Consider the following 27,925-nt stretch of genomic DNA (forward strand, 5'->3'; position numbering starts at 1 on the left):
AATAGGTTGAGCAATGATCATTTCAAACTTAGTTGACAGTAACTAATACGCAGCAGGGTACAACAAAGATAACTTATTTTATCATTATTTCTGATCAGTAAAAACAAAATGAAAACTCCAGCAAAGCTAGAACTTCCACTGAGTGACCTGCTCAGTAGAACTTCTAGCTTTGCTGGAGTTTTTAGTTTGTTTTTACTGACTGGTTTTTCAGTGACCTTCTCACTCATTGTTTTAGTTTGTTGTTTGGGATATTTTTGCAGTGTCCCTAATGATAATGGACATCAGCTGGGTATAACGGTCCTGTGTTTCTAATGCTTAGTCAAACACTCTGCTTGTGCTGTGCTGATGAAGTCATAACAAAGCTGAAATATGCATGTCCACAGCTAGTGGGGTTTGGCTTTATTGGCCTGAAATTGTCCAGTAAAATGACAAAACAAGTCATGGGCATTCAGAATCGCCAATGAGGTGAAATACCTGATGTTCATAAGGGTCATTTGCATATATCCCATGTGCCTCTGATACAAGAGGTGTGGGAGGTCACTCAGTGGAAGTTCTAGCTTTGCTGGAGTTTTCATTTTGTTTTTACTGATTGGTTTTTCAGTGACCTTCTCACTCATTGTTTTAGATCATTATTTCTGAGGAATGGTAAATCTCAGTCCTAAAGTTCCAGTTCAGCAATGTTGCTTTGTTATGCAAAAAATGCCCACAGGAAGATGGCAGCACACATGCAAATAATCAGGTTCACATTAAGAAGGGCCCTAGTCAGCGGCTTCTCATGCAGTATTGAAACGTCCGGCTTGGGTGCTGGCACATTTTCAGATGGATTATTTTCTTCTGTTTTCTCCATTCCACAGATCCAGAGAACTATCTTCTTCAGTGTGGCACACTTTGTGGTTTCATTTACTGGAGAAAAAAAACATAAAAAACAAATGCTGACATTATTCATTAAGTGAGTTTTTGGCAGCGCAAGACAGATATTAGTTCTCTAATATCATCAACTTTTTCAGTGTAGTATTCTGTTAGGTAATCAGGGAAGACATTATTTATAATATCTACTAAAAGTATGATTCAGTGAATATGCTACTGAAGTTCAGAATGATAATGTTCATTGTGAAAGCAAATTTATGGCCAGAAACAGTGTCGCTGCAGTTATTTAAGTTCAGACATATGCTTAGAAAATGAATATGGGAGTGGGATTACCACTGCTAGTCATGCATGCCATGACTAACTAGCAAACAGGAACTAAATCTCTCAGTGTGAGAATAATTTGCCTATAGGGTGAAAATCAGTATTAAAAAATGAACAAAAGGACTGAAAGGGAAGTACAAAGCAGCTGTTTCTGCCCACCCCCCATACACACAAAAAATAAAAAATCAGTGGAGGTATTTGTGGTATGAGAAAGCAAATAGCACAGCCTCCCACAAACAAAACTATTTAAATAACACATGGATATTTCAAAAACAGAAACTGAATAGAATTAAATTAAAAGCATATTTCATGCTCTAAACATACTAAACAGCCTAAACAAGCAAATGTACTTTCCCAAACAAAACTTTTATAAATTTACAAAGATATTTCAGAAATAAAGATGGCCTAGAACTTTAAATCCATCTTGCGTCTTGTTCTGACATTGTTAAATAGTCTGAGCAAGTAAATGGTACCCTCAAGCAAAACCTTTTAGAAATACACATGGCTACTTCAGAAACAGACTGCTTAAAACTTGACTTCAATAACTTCCTCTATGCTCTGGCCTTATTGATTGGAATGAACAAGCAAGCAGCAGTACAAACAGAACTTTCAAACCTGCATATGCATACGCTCAGAAGTAGAACCCGCCTAAGGCTTGAATTAAATAATTTACTTCATATTTTGAAGGGGAATGGATGGGCAAGCAGATGGTGAAAAAGTAGTTCCACTACATCTCCTCATCTTGGGCATTGTCTTAGAGTGATAATGAACACATCAGGAACAACTAATGACTTAAATATGGCCAAGGCCTTTGATACCATTCCTCACTCGGGAATTATTGATAAACTCATCAAACTAGGCATCAACCCCTATATCACTAGGTGGGTTGCAAATTGGCTCACAGACAGAACACACAGTGTGAAAGTAGTAGACTCCAAGTCAGACTGCCGACTAGTCACTGGTAGAGACCCAGGGGGATCGGTCCTGGGTCCTCTCCTGTTCGGCATCTACTTCTCAGAAGTCCAGGCCAACACAAAGGGACTCTGGCTGACCAAGTTTGCAGACAACTGGAAGCTGGGAGCCATTATTACCTTCCCAAGTGATGCAGACGTCCTACAGAAAGGCCTCACTGAAACCAATGGCTGATGTTGAAACCATGGCCTTAAGCTTAATGCCAAAAAATATGTCATCATCCCCTTTGGTAAAAACTCAGTTCCCACTAATTGCCACATTAATGGGAGTCCAATGAACACTGAAGGCGTTATAAGAGATCTGGGGACACAGGTTGACAGCAACCTCTCCTTATACCACCACATTGCCACTGTGGTCAGAAAGTCCTTCTATGTGGTACATCTCATTACCAAGGGTTTTGCATCCAGGAAGAAAGAGGTCATTGTCTCTCTCTACTCTTCCCTCATTAGACCAATCATCGAGTATAATGCCCCATTTGGCATGTGCCTCACTTGACACCTGCAACAGCTGGAGAGGCCACATAAGTACCTCACAAAGAGGATCATATGCCTTAAACACATGTCTTACATGGACAGACAAACAACGTCAGCTATTCTGTGTCTCATATCATCTACTAAGAGGCAATCTCTGCTTGCCTTACAAACCCATGTCTGACCCAGTGCTGTTAGAAATGCTAAATCTAAAGAAATCCCAATCCCTCCACACCACATGCTCCAGAGACCTCAACCTCATTACCTCAATCAACAGAACATGCTGGAGGGACAGGCTCTTCACCCAGAGACTGCCCATGCTATGGAATAGATTTCCCATACATGTCAAGCAGAGCACCTTACTGTCCCTCTTAAAGAGGAATCTTGATGAGTAGATTGGTAATAGAAAGTTCACCCCAGGGATCACTCCAGTGGCTCTACTTGATAGAGGCACTGGGAACTAATATCAGGTGGCATGATGCCAGGGCACTTCTATGGGCTAGCCGTGTAAAGGCTCCAGAGCCATTAGCCTAGTACATACCTATGAACCTATGAACCTACGAAATGGAAAAGTCTGCTTAAGCGTTAAACAACAGAGGCTACTAGCAGTGTTTGTAGTCTACTACGTTGAAATATTTACCTGCAAGTTTTCAGCTACTTCTTTTCTGTGTGACTGGAGGTGTTAGCAATCACAGCATACTCCCCAGGTCATGTAGCTGAGGAACTTATGGCCATCTTTTTCACTTTAGAGCATTCACTGCCTTGCTGCAAGCAACAGTGATGGATGTGCAGCAAGTGAAACTTAGCACAGCAAATCACGATGCACAGCTGCAGCAGGTACCTGTAAACTCACATTTGAACAGATGGAGATTGCAGGTCAACAGGAAATGTTATCAGTGCATTCAGAGTCTGTCCAGGACTTGCAACTTCACACACAAAAAATGAAAATGAAACTGGAGGACTTGGAAATTCACACTGATAGGAATATTATAAGAGTGATTGGCCTCCCAGGGTTGGTGGAAGGTGAGGACCCCATGTAATTTATAAAAGGTGAGCTGGGCAAGTTGTTGGGAGTCTCTGTGGGGCCAGTGGTAGAAATGGCACAGTGAGCATATCACAAGGCACAAATCTCTTATCTTCCTTGGCATTTTATCCTAAAATATGTGGACTACAATGATAGGGTGGTGATACACAGAGCTAAGGGAGGACCTATAGATAGCAGGGAACAGGTTCTAGCTTACCTAATTCACCTCTAACTATAGTGCAGGAGTTTATCAAGGGCACAAGGCTATGTTTCCATATCTGTGCATGTGTAGAGACCTAGGATTTAAAGTTAACTTAGATTTTTGCAGCCTGCCTTTGAAATCAGAAAGGGGACAAAAGGTACAAGTTTAAGTTAGCAGCAGAAGTGGAGTTTTTAAAAGGGGCAGGGGGTGCAAATCGTCCTCCTATGTGGCAGTGGTACAATATATGGCTCCACCAGCTAATATGTATGAAAAGGAGAGGTCATCATTGATGTCCCCCTTGAAATTGGGTCAGGGGAAAAAGGCAGATAGCAGAAGGAACTCTTCCCAGAAACATCTGCAGTGACTGGAAGAAGGCTGTGCCTGGCCGCAGCGGATAACGAGAGGAGTAATAATGGCAGGGACACGGCCCATGCCTCTATCAATGGCAACTTGTAAAACGGACAGGATCTTGAGTCATTGTTTTCCACTGCAGAGATTTCTCACAAAGAAGTCGACATGCTTGAAACGTCATGCAGTAATCAGTCTTTTGAGGTTGAAGCTGAGGACAGTAAAATGCACACTGATTCAAATGGGTCTATATTAGAAGGACAAAACGCTTCTGAGCAAATACGAAATCAGCAACACATATTCATCGAATCGCATTTAAGCGATTCGATGAATATGTCATAGGGCAAGGAGATAGTTGGCCAGCTTCATGGAGTTGCCCTTTCCTTCCCTATAGTGCAATCTGGGAATTGGTATATTTAGTTAGGGGATGTGGGGGTCGAAGCCCCCCACTTGTTTATGGTGTTAGATTATTTTTTTAAGCGAATGGTCGCGTAAGGTTTTTCCTAGAAAAAAAATTTGCTTACGTGGCCGTTTGCTATTTTTAAGTTTTGTGCATTATGTATCGACTTTTACGTAGTCGCACATATGCACTTTCGGTCTTATAATATAGACCTGATTCAGACTCACAGGTACAATGACTCCTGGACTTTATTAAGCCAAACACCCTAGAACAGATAGTGCATGCTCCAATCAGAGGACCAAGCATACTGGATTTGGTACTCACCAACATGGGAGATCATTGCAACCCCCCTCCCCCCGTGTCTTGTCCTCACTAGTGAGGTTGGATCACAAAGCTAACTCAACCCAGGAAAACCCAGTTAAACCAGTAACAATTAGGAACTATCCTAAGGCAAAATACATCCTATTAAGTGACGGTTTGTCAAAATTCAAGGCTCCCTTTAACCCCAAGACCACAGCTACCTATGCAGAATTATTCATCAAGTCCCCATACAAACATGTGAATGGATACATAAAGGCTGCCATACCTACCAGAAATAAACCCAAACCAACACTAAAAAACAAAACCCACTGGCGGAATCCTCATTTAAGCACAATATATAATAAAAGAAGAATCCTCATGGTCAAACTCTTTAGCTATGTCTGGAACCTTAAAGGCAAAACATAGCAGTGTGCTGAACCAGTGGTTAATAGCATTGCCTTCACTGATGGAGAGATATAGCAAATATATTAACTGATAAATTTTGCCCAAACTTCACCCCCCACTCTCCTACACCTCCACCAGGTGAAATTCCCTCCAACATACTTCCCCCAGCTATTAGCAGGCACCAAGTGTAGGCAGCCCTCACTAAAGTGAGGAACACTGCCTTCATGGGTCTTGACAACATCCCTGGTTGCCTCCTGTACAACCTAAAATATGACCTAGCCAGATCACTTAAGTCACTCTTCAACTACAGCCTTGAAAAGGCTATGTTCCCAGTGAATGGAGGACTGTGGCAATCATTCCCCATAAGGATGAACCATCAATTGATGAAGGAAACTACAGACTCATCAGTCTAACAAGTTTAATATGCAAAACCATGGAACAAATTATCATGGAAATGACAAACAAGGACATTGGCAACCTGCAAGTACTGGACCCATCCTAATTTGGCTTTGTTAAGAGATGGTCATGTGTACTTCACCTGTTTAGTTTCTTTGAGAGGGTTACCAAGGCAGTGGATGAGGGTAAAATAGTGCACACTGCTTAAAATGACCTGGTCAACGCATTTGATATAAAACCTTCTCAAGCATTGTTGACAACCTCTCTGAGCTAGGCATTAGTCCCTACATAACTCAATTGATTGCTGGCTGGCTCACAAACAGGACCCAAGAAGTCAGAATTGATGAAATCACCTCCACCAGGAAACCAGTCAGCAGAGTAGTACACTATAGCTCTGTGCTGCTTCTGCTCCTGTTTGGCATTTACTTTTTGGAAGTCAAGGCTAACATTCAAGGTCTCTTGCTCACCAAGTTTGTAGATAACTGTAAACTGGGAGCTCTTATAGATTCCCCCAAGACGCCAACATCTTGAAAAAGGATTGAACACAGACAAATGACTGGTGCCAAAACCATGGCCTGAACCTCAATGGCAAAAATGTATTATAATGTCCTTTGGGAAACTGTTAACTAAAGTTAATTATGCCATTGATAGAACACCACCAATTGTCATCCCAGTAGTAAGGGATCTGGGAACACAGCCATTTAGCAACACATAGCTAAGATAATAGGAAATCATTCTATGTCACGCAGCTTATAGGTAAGAGTATGACATCCGGGTCCAAGGATGTTATAGTGCCACTCTACTCAGCTCTTATCAGAACTGTGATTGAATATAATGCCCCATTTGGCATATATCTAACCAGACACTTGTAACAGTTGAAATGCACACAAGGGTTTCTAACCTGGAGAATTCAGGGCATGAATGTCCTATCCTACACTGATCACCTAAAGGCTCTTTCATTGTATTCAGTCTCCTATAGGCTGCTGAGAGGTTATCTTTGCCTGGCTTACAAGGCTTCCTCAGACCCAGCTCTGATGGATCTGTTGCACATGGGGAAACAAACAGTACCAGAAACACTAGATCCAGGGATCTGAATTTTGCCTGTGACATTGACATAAACAGAACATGCTGGAGTGACAGATATATGTCACAAAGGAATTCCACACTATGGAATAGGCTCCCCATCCATGTAAAATAAAGTTCACACTGACCCTGTTAAAAGGAAACCTTGACAATTAGATGGGAAATCATAATTTTACCCCCATTCTGGCCCCCGTGATGTTTATGGATAAAGGCCATCAATAAGAAAAGTTTTATCCTAACATCACCTTCTACAAATCCTTAGTTACTTCCCTAATGACATGCTCCACCACTGTATATATGCCCGTGATACTTTGGGACCCAAATGGTTTAGGGTGCGAGGCTAGGCTTGCAAGGGACCTAAAGGTCTTTAGGCTAGTAGTAACCTGTGTACCTCTGCAACTTAATGAGTTAGCATAGGGAAGGAGTAAGCAATGTTGAGGTACCTGTGTTGTGTCAAGGGGATGAGTTTGTATCTGTGAGACTCAAGAACACAGTGGTTGGGACTCAAGGACACAGTGTTGTTGTCTGCTAGCACTGCAACTTGTAATGGGGGGAGGGGCTGGGAGGTGTGAGTCATAACTTCAGGATGTCATGATCTTCAGGGCAGACATTTGTGGTTTACTGCCTCTCAATTACTTTAGCATTAGTTTGGATTTCAAGGGGTGCGCTGCTCATTCTCTGGATCACCCAGTGTTACCTTGAGAATGGGGCAATGTAATGGATTGAGCCTGGCCTGGAGGGGGCCAAGATGGCTGTTTCCCTCTCCAGTGACCCAGCCTTACAGAAGTGTGGCTCTTCTCGGTTTGTCTTTGTTAAACAAAACTGTTGGTACAAACTTTGTTATTTATTTCATTAGTTAAAATTTATATTTCTCTGTTTTAAGCAGACTGCGTTACCACTTCTTGGTCAGGGCTCTGCTATAACCCTGGGAAGCAGCCTGTTTCTTGTGCTTGATGTTAAATTTTGCATTACTTTCATTTTAATGGTCTGGTTGGGTTTTGAATTGTTATTGTTTTTCACCTGGCTTTACAGTTATTTTTGTTTTTTGTTTGTTTTTAAATTATAAAGTGATGGGAAAAGTGTCAGTCAAAAACACTGATAGCAAGAAGGATGCACAGAATGGAACTGGGGAGTTGAAATTTCTGTCTTGGAATGTGAAGGGACTATCCTCTAAAATAAAAGAGAAAGCAGTTATTAACATATTAGTACATGGGGCCACAGATTACCTTCCTACAGGAAACAAAAATTAAAATTAAGCTGGAGCATAAATCTCTAAGGGGTTGAAAGGGGTGAATCTTTTTGCTAGTGTAATTACAGCTGAAATGGGGGTAGCAATACGTTTGTATCAGTCATTCACATGGGGGTTTAGCTGATGAAGGTGGACCCTTCAAGCCATTGGTTGCTCCTAGATTTGACTACTGTGTGGGAGTCCCATTGACTGATCTAATTTCTATGGGCCAAATGAGAATAAACTGGGCCCACTTGTGGGCCTACATCAGGCGATGTCAACTATATATTGCCTGGTGGAATGGCAGTGGTAGTTAGTAGATGTTTGGAGAATGTGTGATGTAACACAGTTACAGTACATTTTATTCGGGGGGGTAACCTGGACTACTGGCCTTTGAACCTGATTTCCATCCATATGGTGCAAGCTCCCATATCATGACAGGTCCTCTTTTAGATCACCTGAGAGTAATGTTTAGGGACCAGTGCTATCCCAGTATTTATTGGAATTTGGACCCCTTACTATTACAAGGGGAGGAAATATGATGTTTTGGATAAAGATAATTCACCAGCATTGGGGGGTATTGGGGTGGGAGGGATAAAAGAATTTTGTAACACTGGGATAGTTTCTAACAGGTATGTAAAATCTTATATGGCATATCAAAGCTGAAACCTTACAGGAGGAAAGGGTAATATTGGAGACGTTAACTATTCAGATAGACAAGTTAGAATGGCAATATTCCCAGGGGCATTGCATAAATAAGGATGTGTGTCTGCAACTGAGTAAAAAAAAACAAGAGTTCAAATGGCTGCAACATGCCCAAATTTCAGCTCTAGGGTTGGCAGCATTGAATTTTGACAAACTGTTTCTTAATAGGACATAGTTTGCTTTAGAATAGTTTTAACTGCAACTATAACAGGTTTTACTGGGTTTTCCAAGTTGATTTCTATTTCTAATGAGACAGCTTTGTGCTCTGACCCCATCAGTGAAGACATGCCATGCAGGGGGCATTGCAGTGCTCTCCAATACTGGTGAAAATGAGGTCTGGTTTGTTTGAACCTCAGGTTGAAGTGTGCACTAAATAATTAAGGGCATATGTTAATAAAGTCCAGGAATGTTTCCCAGTCTATAGACAGGTAGTTAAAGTGTCCCATGAGTATAGTGTTTGGTTGTATGGAGAGTGCCTCTAGTAGGTCTAGATAAGTGTTGCAGGATTATAGAGACAAAGATGGTGACCTATAGCTTGCTATGGTATGGTAAGGGACTCTATCTAAGGTGATTTGCATGTGGATGAACTCCGTGGTATCATCCTGTTAGCCAACCTTGTGGTATGTTTGTTGCTAATGTAGATCAAAACACCTCCACCTTTAATCTTTGTCAGTGTGGCTGATGGTCTAAATGTATGGAAGGCACTGGAGTCGTGCACTGCTGGAGTACTTTCTGCAGCATTACATCATGTGTCAGTAATGGTGCAGATGTCTATATTCTCCAGAGTAAGGTGAGCTTGTAGGGTGTGGAGTTTATTTATTATTTATTTATTTCCAGTTTGATTACTGGGGAGGTCCACTGGGCCCCGAGGTCCCGTTTTCAGTGGAGGCCCGGGGAGAAAAGCTCCAAAAATACAAATTACAAAAATACGAAAAATATAAATGATACGTTGAGAAGACCAGTTTGCACAATAAGGACATTCATTATTACAAATAGTCAAAAACAAATTCACTAAGGTTTTTCTAAAGGGTTATACAATTATAAAGCTATTCTTATAGAGTAATTTGGGAAAATGCATTATATATATACACATAGAGAAGAGAGTTAAGAAGACTTTTTGCATGCATTCGTTTTAAACTGTGAATCTCTTTACAATATTTACACAAAGGGGTTCAAGGATAAATAGCTGTAGGACATTTCTTTTAAAATTATTTAAAATTTAATGATTTGGTTTCTTGTTAAAGCTCTTACAATTTTAGCAAAAGTCAGGAAGCCCGTGTGGAAAAGTGCAGGCCATCTTTGGCAAAACAACGTAGTCTGTTGATTATGTCCTCCCAGGCTGAAAGATACTGAATTCCTCTGGACTGACACCAAAAACTAAGCCAATTCTAGTTAATCATTTTTGTTTATACTGTGGCATCATCCTTGGTGAGGGTAGAATGCTGCACAATGCAGGGTACGTACCGTACCTGTCTGTGAGATATATTCAGAGGGGTCCATAATGTCTCTATTCATATAATCTAGAGAGGTATGTCTCAGGTCATTTATGTCCACATGGACTATGATAGAATCATAACCACAAAAAGAAAAGGCCAGTGATTCCCTTCTTAGATGTTTAATAAAAAACAAACGTCTGATTCAGACACAGTCCATGCACCAAATGAAACTTTAAAAGTACTGAAATACACCATAAAATAACCTTCCCATGTTATCAAAACAACCTTTCCATAACACCATAAAACTTTTTTTTGCCAAAATTGTCAAAACAAACACAGTTTGGTAGCATAAGTCGTATAGTATATACTGGAAACAGCAACACAACAATATAACTCCTCCAGCACCTCGGCCTTTCAGCCTTTACACAGTCTCCTTCTTCCCTCTGCTCTTGCCCTGATATACTACAATCTTCAGGCACTTAGACAGACTCACACTGGTACTTGTGGTGCAATCACTTGAGGATATGTTTACGTAACTTACAGATCCTGGCTCCATATAAGTAACTCACCGTAATCTTCTCCTTCTTTAGTCTGGTAAGTGGGGCATCTGTGTGTCATTCAATGGAGTCCTCTATGACCAGAGTCCTGGTAAGTGGGGCATCTGTGTGTCATACAATGGAGTCCCCTATGACCAGAGTCCTGGATAGTGGGGCATCTGTGTGTCATTCAATGGAGTCCCCTATGACCAGAGTCCTGGATAGTGGGGCATCTGTGTGTCATTCAATGGAGTCCCCTATGACCAGAGTCCTGGATAGTGGGGCATCTGTGTGTCATACAATGGAGTCCCCTATGACCAGAGTCCTGAGTAAATTGTTTACTTGCCTTATGGGCTTTGTTTTCGGAGGGTCCATTGGCTGTAGGCTTATGTGCAGTGTTTGACTTTGGTTTTGGTGCATGTTTTATTGATTGCTGAGGATAGGCATTGCTGCTAGCATGATTAGTAGGTCTTATAGGTTTGGGGAGACTGCTTTTCAGTGGTTCAGCATAAGATGGTGTATTTGCGTGGTGGATGTAGTGTGTGTGCTCCTGACAACCTTGTTTGCATGTGAGATATTTGCCTCCAAGGAAATTGTGTATGTACATCTATTAAGTTCATAGCTGTGTACTAGGCTAATGGCCCTGGAACCTTTACAAGCCTAGCCCATAGAAGTGCCCTAGCATTGTGCCACCCGACATTAGTTCCCAGTGCCTCTATCAATTAGAGCCACTGGAGTAATCCCCAGGTTGAAATTTTTTTTACCCATCCACTCATCAAGATTTTTCTTGAAGAGGGACACCGAGGTGCTCTGCTTGACATGTATGGGAAGTCTGTTCCAGAGCATGGGCAGCCTCTGGGTGAGGAACCTGTCCCTCCAGCATGTTCTGTTGATTGTGGTAATGAGGTTGAGGTCTCTGGAGCATGTGGTGTGGAGGGATTGGGATTTCTTTAGATGTAGCATTTCTAACAGCACTGGGTCAGATGTGGCTTTGTAAGTCAAGCAGAGATCGACTCTAAGTAGGCAATATGAGACAGAGAATAGCTGGAGTCTTTTGAGTCTGTCCATGTAGGACATGTGCTTAATGCCTAGGATCCTCTTTGTGAGGTACTTCTGTGGCCTCTCCAGCTGTTGCAGGTGTCTAGTGAGGTACATGACAAATGGGGCATTATACTCGATGATTGGCTAATGAGGGAAGAGTAGAGAGAGACAATGACCTCTTTCTTCCTGGATGCAAAACCCTTGGTAATGAGATGTGCCATATAGAAGGACTTTCTGACCACAGTGGCAATGTGGTGGTCGAAGGAGAGGTTGCTGTCAACCTGCATTCCCAGATCTCTTATAACAACTTCAGTGTTCAGTGGACTCCCATCAGTGTGGTAATTAGTGGGAACTAAGTTTTTACCAAAGGGGACGATGGAGCATTTTTTGGCATTAATCTTAAGGCCATGCTTTCGACACCTATCATTGGTTTCAGAGAGGCCTTTCTGTAGGATGCCTGCATCACTTGGGGAGTTAATAATGGCTCCCAGCTTTCAGTCGTCTGCGAACTTGGTCAGCCAGAGTCCCTTTGTGTTGGCCTGGACTTCTGAGAAGTAGATGCCGAACAGGAGAGGACCCAGGACCGATCCCTGTGGGACTCCACTCGTGACTGGTCGGCAGGTTGACTTGGAGTCCACTACTTTCACACTGTGTGTTCTATCTGTGAGCCAATTTGCAACCCACCTAGTGATATAGGGGTCGATGCCTAGCTTGGTGAGTTTATCAATAATTCCTGAGTGAGAATGGTATCAAAGGCCTTGACCAGATCGAGGTGGGTTGTACCTTCAGCCACAGCCCTGGTGACTGACTCAAAGAAGTCAACCAGGTTGAGCAGGCATGATCTCCCTTTCACAAAGCAAAATTGCATGGGGTCTAGAGTTTGGAGATTTCCTATATCTTTGTTAATCAGGTCCATGATGATGTGCTCCATAGCTTGCATACTGTGCTGGTTTCTTTAAGGATTAAAGGATGTCAGTGTACATGAGCAATTGCTACATTGATGCAGGATGCCCATATCAACCAAGCTGGGTTTTACAGAGGTCTTCTTGGGTGGTCTCTATGGTTAGGGACTAGAGTTGAAAGTGCTAGGATATTGTATTAGATTGTTCTTGGATATGGTATTAGTGCTATCTGACACACAAGCTACCTACTCTGACCTTAACTTTGTGTGATGCATCAGTACATTGCAAGTTATAGTGCTAGTACTAGATTTATAGGTTAACCTCTGTGTTCTCTAACTCAGATAGACCAGGCCTACTGCTACTAGATGGAATATCTTAGTTCTCTTAATGTAAAAGCACAAAAATGATTGCTTGAGAGTGTAATCCTATGACAAAACAACTTTAACAAGCTATCTGGACAGGGCAATTTCAAGTCGATCAAACCACTAGCAATTTAGTTTGAGCAAATGCAGCAATTGTAGCCTTAAATACAGATAAATGCACAAAATAAAACGGAAAAAAAAATCAGTAGTTGATCACTAAAATAACTTCTGGAAGTGTGATTTGTTTTAATTCAAGTACTTAGCTTGTGCCTGGATGTCACATGATGCAAGGAAATCACTTCAGAGGTTCAGGTGATATCAAGAGTTGCTGAGCTCTGTGGGAATCAGCCAAGAGCATCTCAAACATGCCAAATTAATACAGATACTTAAAACAAAAGAAACTGCATAGAATTCCTTTAGCAGGAACAAAATTGTAGAAACACAACAATTAATAAAATATAAAGTAGCAACTTACACACTATGCTGATAATGTTTAATAAAGAGCAGAGTAGCAGATGTTTCATATGTCACTGACAATTCTTGCAAACTAAAGATATTCTGTTGTATGTACTTTAATTGCTGAGTAATGCTTCTTAGGTATATCGTCTCAGTTCTAGGTTGTGTGATACTTCAACATTTTCAGACAGCTTTTTTGAGTTGGTAGGATTAGGTATAAGGGGGTCCTATAATCTGATACCTCTCACACTGCTGTCAAGGGTTTCAGCTCTCAAACCACCTTGAGGGTCAGTGTAATCCAAGTAGAATGGTGGATATCACTTGGTCACTCAAGTCCTTTAATTCTGAACTTACACCCATCAGGAGGTAGGTAGGCTTGGCAAATTTATTCTCTAACCATATCAAATTATGCAGCAATTTACAATGGTAATAGGTGATGTCTAATTAGGAATATCATTCTCAAACATGCATGAGCCATATGTCACCCGGTGGATAGCCAACTGGTTCACAGACAGAGCCCAGGAATTTAGAATGAGGGAGTCGACCTCTACAAAGAGGCCAGTCACAAGTGGAATCCCTCAGGGATCAGTCCATGGACTGCTCCTTTTTGGTATTTACTTCTCAGAAGTCAAGGCCAATGTCAGTGGTCTCTGGCTGACTAAATTTGCAGATGATTGCAAATTAGGAGCTGTCATTGAATCTCACACTGACGCAAATGTTTTACAGGAGGGGCTGACACAGACAAACAACAGGTGTCAGAGCCATGGACTAAAACTAAATGCTAAGAAATGCATAGTAGTATCCTTTGGGAAGTCATCCATCCCTGGTAACTATCATATTGACAACACATCCCTTAGAGATGAGCTAGTAGTGAGGGACTTACGGACACACATAGATAGCAATCTAGCCTTTGATCATCACATGTCTACAGTGGTGAGGAAATCATTCTATGTTGCACAACTTATAAACAAAGGTGTGGCATCTAAGTCCAAGGAAGTCATTTTTCCACTGCATTCAGCATTCATCAGACCTATCATTGAGTACAATGTCCCCTTTGGTATGTACCTAAACAGGCATATCCAACAACTGGAATGTCCACAGAGGTTTCTCACTAAATGAACACAGGGCATAAGTAATATGTCCTATACAGACTGCATCAAGGTCCTATCCCTGTATTTTGTCTCCTACAGACTTTTGAGGGGAGATCTATGCCTGGCATATAGGGCATTGTCAGACCTCACTTTGATGGATCTCCGGCATATCCACAAAACAAACAGCACCAGAATTACCCATTCTAAAGACTTAAAACTTGCCTGTCATATAAATAGGACCTGCTCGATAGATAGGTATGTATCCCAGAGACTACCCCATCTATGGAACAGGCTCCCCATCCATGTGAACCCAATTAAAGTGCAGCTTGGACAATTGGATGGTAAACTGTAAATTTATCCCTGGTTTGGCACCTATGTCTCTAATGGACACAGGTAACCTGTAAATGGTTCATCTCCCAGGCACATACTTACACTTATCAAGGGTATCAGAACTTATCAGAGATTTTGGATGCATGGCTAGGCTTAAAAAGGCCCTTGTGGTCATTAGCGTAGGCAACACCTATTAACCTATTAACCTATGAACCTAGAGCACTGAACTGATACCAAAAAGAAATCTCTTCTGACATTCAGCACTGTGTGTTTCAAATACAAGACATTCTTGTACATGTCACAGTTTGACATTTAGGAGAGAAATGGGTGCCTTTTGCATATGCTTCAGAGGTTTCAACCAGCAGTTGTGGAGTAGCTAAATTTAATTAAGGAATCAGGCTGGGAGGTCAAGGGGCAGATTGTTGCAGGTATGGTCACAGAAACTGCATGATAGTGTGGTGAAAGTACAAGCTGCAGCAGTAAGCACAGTGCCATGCTGAAGCAGCCCATGATATGCCAAAGACATTGAAGAATGGACGACACTTGGCAGGCCCTTATCATGACTATCTGGATGAAGTTGCAACAGTAGAGATCATTTCAATTTGCTGGACAGGGGCCTGGAAAATGAAATTATAGTGTCACAGAGTTCTGTGGGTACTCTATATATGCTGTGTAATGAGGTGTCCAGAGACTGGCTGGACAGATTGCATGATGCTGGCATATGATGGGGATTTTTGAACCATGTACAACACAGCTACAGCTCGCAGAGGCCAAGATAATCACAATCTGCATATCTCTACACCAATATTGAGTTGGTTGATGCCTCCTAATTGCAGCTGTTGCATCCCTGGTTTTCCCTTCAGCAGTATGTCTCAGGGAGTATCTGCCTACTACAGAGTGCGGTGGTCAAGTCTCTTCCTCGCAGTAGCCGTATTGTACTGTTGGTGTCTTGTCTTGCCACAATGCTGCCTCTATGACTGTATATACAGGTGGTAATGTCTCCCAAGACCACCCACCTGGAATCCAATTAAAAAAAAACACTTTACTTTTAGAGTAGTACAAACTCAATTATATCCTTAAGGAAGAAATGTCATTACTGAATATGCAAGTTCTCTTTTTACTCATCTGGTCATTGTGGTATTATTTTATGCCGGCACAAAGCAGCTGGAAAAATTCCACCCAAATTCACAACTTAACAGCCTGTACTTTTGTTATTTTGTGATCTTCTCCGCGCCCTGTCTCTGAGTGAAGGGGCGCCGAGAAGATCACAAAATAACAAAACCATAGGGCGAAGGGAAGGGGGAAGCACCCTCCCACTTTTATAGCATCAGGCTGGCTTCAACAAGTTAAAAATATATATATATATATATATATATATATATATATTCTGCCGTCACGTGTCAGTGAAGAGAGGGGTTAAGGTCATCATGCATGCACGTGTGGCCATTCAGACTCAAAACAAGGTAAGTGGAAGTGTGAGTCTATGTGTAAGCCGTTCGTTTATGTATGCGAGATAAAGTGTGTGCGGGTATGTGTTTGTATGTAATTTAAATTAGTCGTTCTTTTACTATGAGTGTGTGTGTGTCTGTGTGTGTGTGTGTGTGTGTGTGTGTGTGTGTGTGGGTTACTTTGTGGGAGCGTAGGTGTGAATAAAATTAATTTTGACAAAAAATGACGCAATTTTCTTGAAACTGCGTTTGTTTAGACAAAGGCACTACAGTGGCAACGTTTCCCCTTGGTTCGTAGCCAATATCCGAATAGTTTTCATTGCATTATAAATACACATCTAGACAAGTCAAGAACTCATCTCTTTATCCAGTGACAATGACACTAAAATCTAACTACCATTTTTATTTGCAAACATTTTAAGGCTTTCTGTTAAAAAAATTACCAAAATCAGTGAACCGATCTAGTCAAATGTCCACTCCATGGCCCTCGACCCCCAATAGGCACAGACTTGTTAAATGTACATTGGCAAAGACACTTGGTAAAAGGAGCAGTAAAACAAAAATGTACAACCTTAATGACAATGTCACAGACAATGTTTACAAAAACACGGAACCTGGAGATGAGCAGACTCCAAGCATGAGAGCAATGATGGGAGATAACGCAGGCAGCAGTAACAGATCGCAATCTACAGGCAATAAAAGACAGTCTGGAAGACATAACCAGGTAAATGGCGATGATGCCAAGCATTGCTGATTGTTTAAGTAACATGCATGTACACTTGGGAAATTATTAGTATGAGCCAGATGCTTCAGACATGGGTTGTAGGGGTTGCTTATACACAACACTGTCAATCATACTAGGCACTGTTGGTCTAAGGTTAGTTCTGTCTGTATGAATAAATAACTAGGTACCTAGCTACTGTTAAATATGATGGGTTTTCAGCTGTCTGGTTCCAGGTTACACAATTGTTTTGTAATTAAGAAACTTTGCTCAACAACCCAGTGGCATTATGCAAAAAAGTTTCATTGAAGAAGTTGTTTGCAAACAAAGTGGTTAATTGATACCGACCCAGATACCATTATCAGCTGAAACAAGAGGAATGTAAACCTGAGTAGTTTATTAATAGATGATGATATTAGCTGTGTACTCTCATTAAAATATAACAATAGTGTATTATGAATCAAATGACAGAAATCTATAAAAGAAACTAAGACCTCTGCAACATGTTCACAAATAATATGTAGTAAATACAAACAAAGGAAATATTTGTAAGTAACATTTGTGTTCATTTTCATATTTGAATAGTGGTATAAATACCACCTCCAGTCTCTCCTGCCAAGAGCAGGTCACATGGTGATGGCCTTTATTAACCTATGTGACCATGAATATGCAAAACATTATGTTTAATAGTGTAATTTTTAAGAAAGGAGGTTTGCTGGAAAGGTATGCAGCGAGATTCCGTTGTGTGAATTTTTCTTTTGAAGTGCTGGGGAAAGCGTACATCTTGGTGGATAATATGAAAATCTGCAACATAACTGATGAGCAGTATGAAGCGGTATGAATAAGGAAATTGTCAAAGTCAGAAGAATGGCCAGAATACAGAGAAATGTGTAATAATATATGTTTGTGAACAAAACCCAGGAAAAGGTACTAAAATAGTAATATCAGATATTTAAGCAAAAACCCATGATTGGGTGTGGGTATCACAGGATTAACCCACAGATGGCATTATTTCAGAAAGAAATTGTTTACCTTTCTTAAATGATGTCTTTGTATAATGGCGGCGTAGAGTTCCCTTGTGATCTTCGATGTTTGCTGATGTGCTGTGGATGCATATGGAACTTACGTTCCCACGCATGCATAGTACATTTACTTATTTATTTATTTTTATTTATTTATTTTACATTTGTTAACCGGGTTAGTCTGGCTGAGCTTTTGGCTCATTTTCAGCAGAGACCCGGGGAGAAAAGCTCCTCAGGACTAGAAAACAATTTATTACATTTTAGTAACATAGTAGTAAAATCAGCTATAGGATCTTACAAGCAGAGACCTGGAGAGAATAAAGCTCCTCAGGCAATTCAATTATACATAGTATTAACAATTGGCAGACAAGTATGTGAGTTGTTACAAACAAGGTTTTGAACAATTAGCAGAAGAAAATGTGACTAGTTACAATATTATTTAAGCTGCTTAGAGCAAAATGAGTTAGTAGTTAGGCAGATGCTTATTTAAAGTGGGTAGGATCTAGTATAGGAGTTTGTAAACAAGAAAGGAAAGTAAGAATGGCTAGTAGGAGATGTAGGGGAGGTAGAGTATAGGAGACAGACTAGACAGGTAGGTTGTTTTGAGACTGTTAGAATTAAGAGTGGTTGGAGATAGAGGAAGGGAAGAGGTAGAAGAGGCAGGGGAATAGTGTTAGAGATACATTAAGAGTGAGGTGGTGAAACAGGTGAAAGGATGGTGGTTTCAGGGTGGTTGGCTACAGTGGCAAGACCACTTTGTTTTTAGGTATTTCCTTGTGGCTAATTTGAAACTTTTGCTATGCTGGAGGGATTTTATTTCCAAGGGGAGATGGTTCCAGGATGTAGCTGGGTTATAGTTATAGAGAAGGCAGTCTATTTTGGTTTTGGGTTTGTAGATGAACTACATTACAAGGTATCTTTTTTTCCCTATGCATTTAAATAATTTAAGGAAATGACTGGAGTGGTTTCTTGCGGAATGACTCTGTGGATGTGGCTCAAACAGGGGTGTTTCATGGGTGTGGATGAGGCTTAAGGGCGCCGGAGCACTACTTCACCTAGGGCGCCATTTCAGCTAAGGCCGGCCCTGTTAACAGGGTATAATAACCAGTGAAATTTATTCTGGTACTTCGGCTTTTTGCCTTCTAAGGAATGCTTTCAACATCAAACAACCACCCTATTTATACACCAAATGCTGTTACAAATGATTAATTATTCAATTAATCAAAATCTTCTCTACACATTTGAAAAGCAATACCCCCACTTACACATACAATGAACATTTTAAAACATTACATTAGTTTATACAATACAAATATTTTATACATATGTATGTAGTAAAGCTTCCTACAACAATTTTTATTGACAAATTCCTAAATACAAAACTACCTACAAAATTACACCTGTAGAACTAAATTTAAAAATTTATAATTACAGGGTTAAATTACTATCAATGTTCATTCCCCCGGGGTGAAGTGTTCTAAAATTTATGATCATTCTGCATTCCAACTTGTTCAATTCGTCCTTAAAACTACCCCTATACTTCAAAAATGGACGTGCCAACACACTAAAAAACAGACTAGTCTCAGACTCCCCATGTACAGACACAAAATGATAAGCTATAGGACTATTACAATTCTGCATTCTAATATCTCCCAAGTGTTTCATTATTCTAACCTTCACCTTTCTCTTTGTTTGCCCAATATACCATTTGGTATTTTGGCAACCACAACCAGTAATATATACAAACCCCTGAGAGTTACAATGAAAAACCTCTATGGCCTTGTACAATCTACCATTAATTTTAGAATCACTTAAATCCTTAACCCTACCACATACTGAGCAATTTCCACATATTCATGTCCCAACTCTCTCATCCATTCTACTTATCAAACCATCCCCACTTAATAATTCCTTCAAATTCTTATACCTTCAATAGGAAAAAGTTACATGTTTGGGAAAAAGATGTCCTGCAGTCACATCCTCAGAGACCATATACCAAAATATAACTCTCAAAAAAACTCTATAGTGGGAATGCAATCCCCCAAGCAAGGTCGGGGGAATACAAGAAGTAAGGAATACTTCTCCTTTGGATTCTGAGCCTTGTTTATCATTGTTGCAAGGGGAAATGTTTGTGGACAGTTTAGAACTGTGAATGCATGTGATTTGGAGTTGACAAATAACTTTTCAATGCTTTCTGTACTGCCAGTGGGAAAGAATGTGGTTAAACAACTAAAAATCGTGAATTTCTCTGATATTGTACTGACAGAAGACCTTGTTAATGTTTTGTTTGTCCCCACTAGCTTACTGTGTTTGGCAGATATTATTTTAAATGTGAAACGCTTTTGTCGCAAATTGTTTTTGAAAGTGTATTTTCACAATCTGGGCAGTAATAATGATGTTCCGCATGAAGTTAGTTATGATAGTGATGATGAAATTCTGGATGTCCGTTTATATCAAACTGATTTATTTCATGAATTAGTTAATGACTATGTAAATGATATGACAGCTATTAACATGGATGAAACTGTTTGTGAACAACATTGTGATGGCTTTAATATGGATTATGGCCGTCTTGACTTACTTGTTTTTTCTTTGAAGAAAAATAATTTCATGCTACCCAAGCATTCTATGGCAATTAAGTTGTTTAAAAATGTGGCCTGTAGAATGGGGGAATATTAACTTGATGTTTTTCTTAAGAGTAACAAAATGCATAATTTAACTAGGGGTGAATGGGCAGAACTATAGATGGTACATGCTCATTTGGATAAGTATGTTTTCAGAGAAGCACATAACTGGGTTGTAATGAGTAGGGATAGTTATCACAAAATGGTTAAAGATTTAATTTGTGATAATAATGATTATATTCAACTCTCTAGCTACCCGGTATAGAGGTTTAATTGTGAGCTATATGAGATATTGGAGAGAGGGGAAAGACTGGGTTTCCTGGGAAATAAGGATGTGGAGAGGCTTTTGGTTAAAGACCTAGGGATCCTAAGTTTTATGTTATCCCCTTAATTCATAACAGCTTAATGAATCCCCCTGAAAGACCTATTGTTTCGATGATATGTTCATATTTGGAATATGTTGGTTTGTTTTTGGATTATCAACTTAAAAAATACTTGGTGAAAGTGCCTTCCCACATTAAAAATACTGGAGAGCTATGTATGGGATTGAGGAAAATTAGGTGGCAGGATGATTCTTTTCTGGGCAACAGATGATGCTAGTTTGTTGTACACTAACATTAAATGGGGCTTGGAAGCCATGAGTAGAATTTTGGGTGAAGAGCCATGTACCTCTTTTCTGTTGTCTTTGTTAGAATTCTGCCTGACTCATAGTTATTTTAGGTGGGATAAAGAATTATTTTTGCAAAAAAGAAGCACAGCAACGGGGGCCTCTTATGCCCCTACTTATGCCATGGTACATATGGGGGACTTTGAAAAGCAATTTATGTATCCCACCAAATATTTTGTTAAGAATGTCATCTACTATAAAAGGTTTAGTGATGACTTGATATTTATTTGTAAGGGTGATCAACAGGACATTTTAAAGTTTATGGAGTATATCAATGGTACTACCCATGGTTTGAAATTTACTCATTTTAACTCTGTGAGTAAGACTTTCTTGGATGTGGAGCTGTATGTAGACAAGAATCATATAATTCAGTTTAATCCTTATAGGAAACCAACGTCTGTCAACAATTTTCTCCATGCAGAAAGCATGCATCCCCCACATTTAATTAAATCCTTACCATATGATGAAGTCAGAAGAATTTATCAGAATACTTCTGATGTTGAGCTTAAAGAAATCTTTTTGAATGAGGTTTATAATAGATTAAGCTCATGAGGGTATTCGGAAACCATCCTGAGGGAGGCCCATAACATGATTTGGAAAAAACAGAATACATTTCGTGACAGGTGTTTGAATGTACAGGGGAGTTGATAGAAACAGGAATAAGGAAGAGGAGAGATTGTTTTGTACTGAGATATTCCCCATTTTCAAACACATTGTAGAAAATTATTAAGGAATTCTGGTATATCGTCTCTGAGGATGTGACTGTAGGACATCTTTTTCCCAAACATGTAACTTTTTCCTATTGAAGGTATAAGAATTTGAAGGAATTATTAAGTGGGGATGGTTTGATAAGTAGAATGGATGAGAGAGTTGGGACATGAATATGTGGAAATTGCTCAGTATGTGGTAGGGTTAAGGATTTAAGTGATTCTAAAATTAATGGTAGATTGTACAAGGCCATAGAGGTTTTTCATTGTAACTCTCAGGGGGTTGTATATATTATTGGTTGTGGTTGCCAAAATACCAAATGGTATATTGGGCAAACAAAGAGAAAGGTGAAGGTAAGAATAATGAAACACTTGGGAGATATTAGAAGGCAGAATTGTAATAGTCCTATAGCTGATCATTTTGTGTCTGTACATGGGGAGTCTGAGACTAGTCTGTTTTTTAGTGTGTTGGCACGTCCATTTTTGAAGTATGGGGGTAGTTTTAAGGATGAATTGAACAAATTGGAATGCAGAATGACCATAAATTTTAAAACACTTCACCCCAGGGGAATGAACATTGATAGCAGTTTAACCTTGTAATTATAAATTTTCAAATACAGTTCTACAGGTGTAATTTTGTGGGTAGTTTTGTATTTAGGAATTTGCCAATAAAAATTGTTGTAGGAAGCTTTGCTACATACATATATAAAAATATTTGTATTATATAAAATAATTTAATGTTTTAAAATGTTCATTGCATGTGTAAGTGGGGTATTGCTCTTAAAATGTGTAGAGAATATTTTGGTTAATTGTATAATTAATCATTTGTAACACCATTCGGTGTATAAATAGGGTGGTTTTTTGATGTTTAAAGCATTCCTTAGAAGGCGAAAAGCAGAGGTACCAGAATAAATTTCACTGGTTATTATACCCTGTAGAGTTGTGAATTTTGGTGCTTTGTGTCTGTTTAAATTACCGCTTTTCTTGTGGTATTATTTTATGCCCTCTGCAATAAAAAGTCAAGCATGTACAGACATTTATTTCAGATTTTACCTTGTTATCTTCTTCTTCTTTCAGCTTTTTCCCGGTTAGGGGTCGCCACAACGGATCACCTGTCCACTCATGATTGGCAGTGGAGTTTTACAGTTTCGAGGTGCCAGCCCGGCGCCCAACCTTCCACAGAAGGCACATGCATGCACACACTCAAACCGAGGGCCAATTTGGAGAGTCCAATCCACCTACAGCATGTCTTTGGGATGTGGGAGGAAACTGGAGCACCCGGAGGAAACCCACGCGACCACAGGGAGGACATGCAGACTCCGCACAGAAGGCACCCCAGCAGAGAATCAAACCGGAGAACCTCTTGCTGTGAGGTGGCAACGCTAACTGCTGCACCAACGTGGCCGCCCTAGTCGCTGCACCACCATGGCTGCCCTAGCCACTGCACCACCATGGCCGCCCTAGCGATTTTACCTTGTTATAGTAACCATTATTTTTGATTAGTGGTGACAGAAATATAATCCCATGTTTGTCATTCAATAAACAGTGATCTTTCATAACTTAAACTTATTCTTAATACTTATAATCTCCTGAGGAAACTTGATTGCTATTAGAATCTATGTTACTGCAACAACTTTATGGCAATGTTAACACTGTAATCAATTTGTGTTGACAATTTAATAGCCCATGTGTTTCATATTTTGGGGGTATACAAGTCAATTTGTCCTATAATTTGGCAAACAAATTGAAAAAAGATCAAGTTCATTAACAATAAAGGTACTTTTAAATGGAATAACTGTTCAGTAGTTATCCTCATGTTTACCACATATTGGAAAATTATTATTTACTCTGTATTATATCTACATTAGCCATTTATTTTTCTTTTTGTTAACAAAGCAATGGTTAAACTGAGGTGAACTCTCACTCAAGTTATGGAAGTATTTTTTATGAAGCAAAGACTTTTCATGGAAATGCTCACAAAATTCTTATAGACCACAAGTAAATTTCTAGAATTTTGATGTAACCTCACAAGTTATACTACCTGAAGGATTGAAGCAATCACTATTTTTCTGGCACTTAACCTTTCTTTGGCCGCATCATCTTAAAACCAGAGGTCCCAGGAAAAACTGTACTAATTAGCAACCTTAACTAGTCTGTATATTGTTGTCAAAGAGCTTTATGTAATGTTTGGACAGCTGTCTTGAGGAGCCTTCCACAAGCCCTCAGAAAAACAGACGACATAATAATACTTCAGAGAAAAACTCCAGTCCCAGCTAAATTATTTATCTGTTTATCAAGGGCTTCAGGAACCAAGTGTAAATGCATTTTCATTTGATGGAGCATGCTACTCCAATTTAAGTGTCAAATGAACTCTATCTGCATTAAATATATATATCTGTCAGACTCATTTAATCTTTTAATTGGATGTACAGATACATCAAGTGCAACATTCTTAATAGAAGATTTATCCTACTTCTTAATGTTTGACCTGCCCTATAAAAGTAACTTAAGTATTTTTTTAACTAGTGCTGTAGTTTTCCTGTTTCTTTTCAAAGAATTTATGGTGTTGTAATTGCTCATAGTACCTCCAGTGGAATTGTTTGGAAATTACTGTACATATTTTACGATTGCTTATTCTTGGCCTTGTTCCTATTGTCACAATTATTTCATGCATGTATTACCATCAGCATGACTCGTGGCTAAAAAAGATATTTAACTAACCCAAGTGGCCAGCTATCAAATAAAGAAGACAAGAAGACACAGTAAACAGGCGTGGTGAGGCATATCTTGTTTTCCCAGCTAGAAGCAGTGTGGAGGTGGAAGGCCTGCATTTATTTATTTATTTATTTATTTATTTATTTATTTATTTATTTGTATTTGTATTTTTAATGTAATAAAAGCAAGAGCTCTTAAACTAAATGTACATCCAGTGCTTTCTCCCAGAAAGGTTAGGAAGATGGAGAGACTTCCTGGATTATGAGAAAATGTTTCAGGATTTCTAGGTATCCTACTAACCATTCAAAAGAAGGATGTTATTAACTTACCAGTTCATATCACCTGCCTTATGAGCTATGTACCCGAAAACATTTTACACAGACTAGGTCTCAGCATTTGAAATGCATCAAAAACAAAGATCATAGGATCATAGGAGGTTACTAGGCTAATGGCCCAAGGGTCCTTACAAGCCTAGCCAAGTTCAACCCATGTTCCCAAGGGTGTCTTGTTCAAGCAGACAATAAAATCAGCACATATTGCCCCTGTCCAAGAGGGACACTGGTGGAACCCCTGGGTTCAGTTTCCTGTTACCCATCCAAATGCCCAAATTACACTTAAATAGGGCCAATGAGAGGCTTTGTTTAACATGAATAGGAAGCTTGTTCCAATGGTGGGGCAACCTCTGTGAGACAAGTCTGTCTCTCCAGCAAGTTCTGTTGATGTCACATACCAGGTTAAGGTCCTTTGAGTGAGTGACCCATGTGCCATTTGACTTGTGACTGTGCATCATTTCCATTAAAGATGGACTAGAGATTGCTCTATATGCAAGGCACAAGTCGCCTCTGAGCAGTCTGTATGACACAGAGTAAAGTGACAATGATTTTAGTCTGTTTGCATAAGACAGATCTTGAAAACCCTGAATTTTCTTTGTAAGGAATCTTTGTGGTCTCTCCAATTGCTACATGTGTTTGGAAAGGAACATACCAAAAGAAGAGTTGTACTCTGTTATTGGCCTGATGGGGGGGGGTTATAACTGCTTTTTTTCTAGAGGCAATGCCCTTACCTATGAGATGACCGTATGCGTTTTATCAGTGAGCCAGTCGTTAAGTTTGTTAGACTATAGAGCATGTAAAGAAATGCAACTGCATGGTTGTAAGGATTCAAGAAACCCAAATTATAGCTAATCAGATTGTCCAAATGAGAAAACAGTGCATACAAGCAGTGGTGGACAGGAAATAGTGCACATCTAAACAGAAGTCTTATTAACTGCCTGACCTGTTGTGCATAATTTATTTATTTATCATTTGTTGACTGGGTTAGTCTCACTAGGCCACTAGGCTACAAAATATTGGAGGTGGACTAGGCTACTGGAATATTGAAGATGGACAGCATTATATTTTTTGTTCTATGTGGACAGGATTTTACTTTCCCACATATTTTATGCTTTTTTCAGTCTCCACTGCCCTTATCATTATCAGCACTTTTGTGATCAGACTGGACCATTCATTCTTCTTCAAGAAACAGCCAATCATGGGAAGGACATCACCCAAGCAACCATCAACGTTTTCTACATATTTCTCAGCCCCAGTCCCCGATGGCAGCCTGACAGCTGCACACTACAATATTATTGACCTATCATATGTGTGCTGCCCTGAAAATGCAGATTATAGGTATAGCGTTGTTTTGAGGAAGTATGCATGTCTATGGCTTTTAATGCTGCCTGGTGTGTTTCCGAATCTCCACTGAGAGTCAGCAATGAAGATGAGGATATCTTCTCTCCCAGCATAGGTAAACCTTCACTATCCACTCTCATCTTATCCAGTATGCCCCTTTGACACTTTAGTTAGTAATCAGTCCTAGCTTTCTGGATCACAGTCAAGGTTTTATCCTTCTATGACTGGAAACCCACTGCCAATGTTCCAAATGTTTATACAAAAACTGACCTTAACCAAAGAAGTGATTTATAGAAGCAAAACCTTAGAGAGCTCTGAGCTAAGTTTTGTGCAGCATTACAATATCTATCTACATTAAACCTAATTCTTATGACAAAAAATGGAATGGAGTATTGAAATGAAATCAACTGAAAAAACTGAAAAAGTGCTACATGCTTTTGGTCACATAGAGAAATATAAACCCAGATGGTGAAGCCAGCCTCTTACTTCAGCCTGCCCCAAAACAAGGTCAAAGCCTGAATTATGTTAATTAGTCACAAGTTACTGAAAATAATGGTTATGGGATAATAGACCACCTTGTGATGATCTTTTAAGAAAATTAGCTTGCTATGCAGTGAACCCAGTGAATGAATGTCATCAACTGAATTTTGCACAATGGACACCTTTATTTTTGGGAAAAAAATATTATGATAAAAGAAATACTGTAATCCATCCGTAACTCTTAACTGTCCAGATTTTTGCAGACTGTCCAGATTTTTTGTCTTTATTTTTAAATATGCTACTCTTAATATTTGTGGTTTTCTGGCAAGTCATTGAAGACTGAATTTGGTAAATAATGATGGACAATTCAATTCCAGACTTCATACCCTTCCAGAAAATACATGCTAATGCAAAGTGTTACTCTATCGACTTTCAAAGTTTATAAAAGCAATATTTAAAATTGTCCCTATTTTTGATCCTTTGCCCTCACATTATTTTTGTTTTTGTCCATATTTATTGCACTACCAAGTTGAGAGGTATGACATTGTTCCCATTATATAGAATGAAGCAGTGGAGAAAAGCACCACATTAGTTAGACGGCGACAACAGGAAGGGCAAAAAAAGACACAACCTGGTTAAAATTAAAAATAAACAGATAATTAAACACAGATATGAAATGGAGCAATGGAAAAATGATGAACAGGTTAATGGTTAATATTTTGGAATTTACAATATACTAGATGCGCTTAAAATATTAAGCGGTCTTAAAACAAATGAAATGGGAACATGAAGCCTGAGAATGATGTAACATTTTTTTTTGAAATATAGAGATGATAAAGTGATAGCAAAGTAATTTTTGAAAGGAATAAAACTAAAATGTCTATATATCCTTTGTTGAGTGGGTTAGCCCACTTAGGCATGTAGCCTCTTTTTAGGGGAGACCTGAGTATTTATTTAAACTACTAGGGGAAATTTGGTCAGGGCATCAGGAAA

The 27,925-nt window shown here is 39.5% G+C and overlaps 1 protein-coding gene across 1 annotated transcript in view; it reads right to left on the bottom strand.

Moving 5' to 3' along the window:
- Positions 1 to 567: 567 nt before the first annotated feature.
- SLC5A11 (solute carrier family 5 member 11) overlaps positions 568 to 27,925 on the bottom strand; it is a 717,678-nt gene continuing 690,320 nt past the window's right edge. The window contains exon 16 of the mRNA XM_044089092.1: positions 568 to 903. Within this exon, the coding sequence (XP_043945027.1) occupies positions 689 to 903 (215 nt within the window). The 3' untranslated portion in view covers positions 568 to 688. The remainder of the gene's footprint in view (positions 904 to 27,925) is intronic.

Source organism: Protopterus annectens, chromosome 12.part0 (assembly GCF_019279795.1).
Source record: "Protopterus annectens isolate FY-2018-M chromosome 12.part0, PAN1.0, whole genome shotgun sequence".
Taxonomy (NCBI): Eukaryota; Metazoa; Chordata; order Ceratodontiformes; family Protopteridae; genus Protopterus; species Protopterus annectens.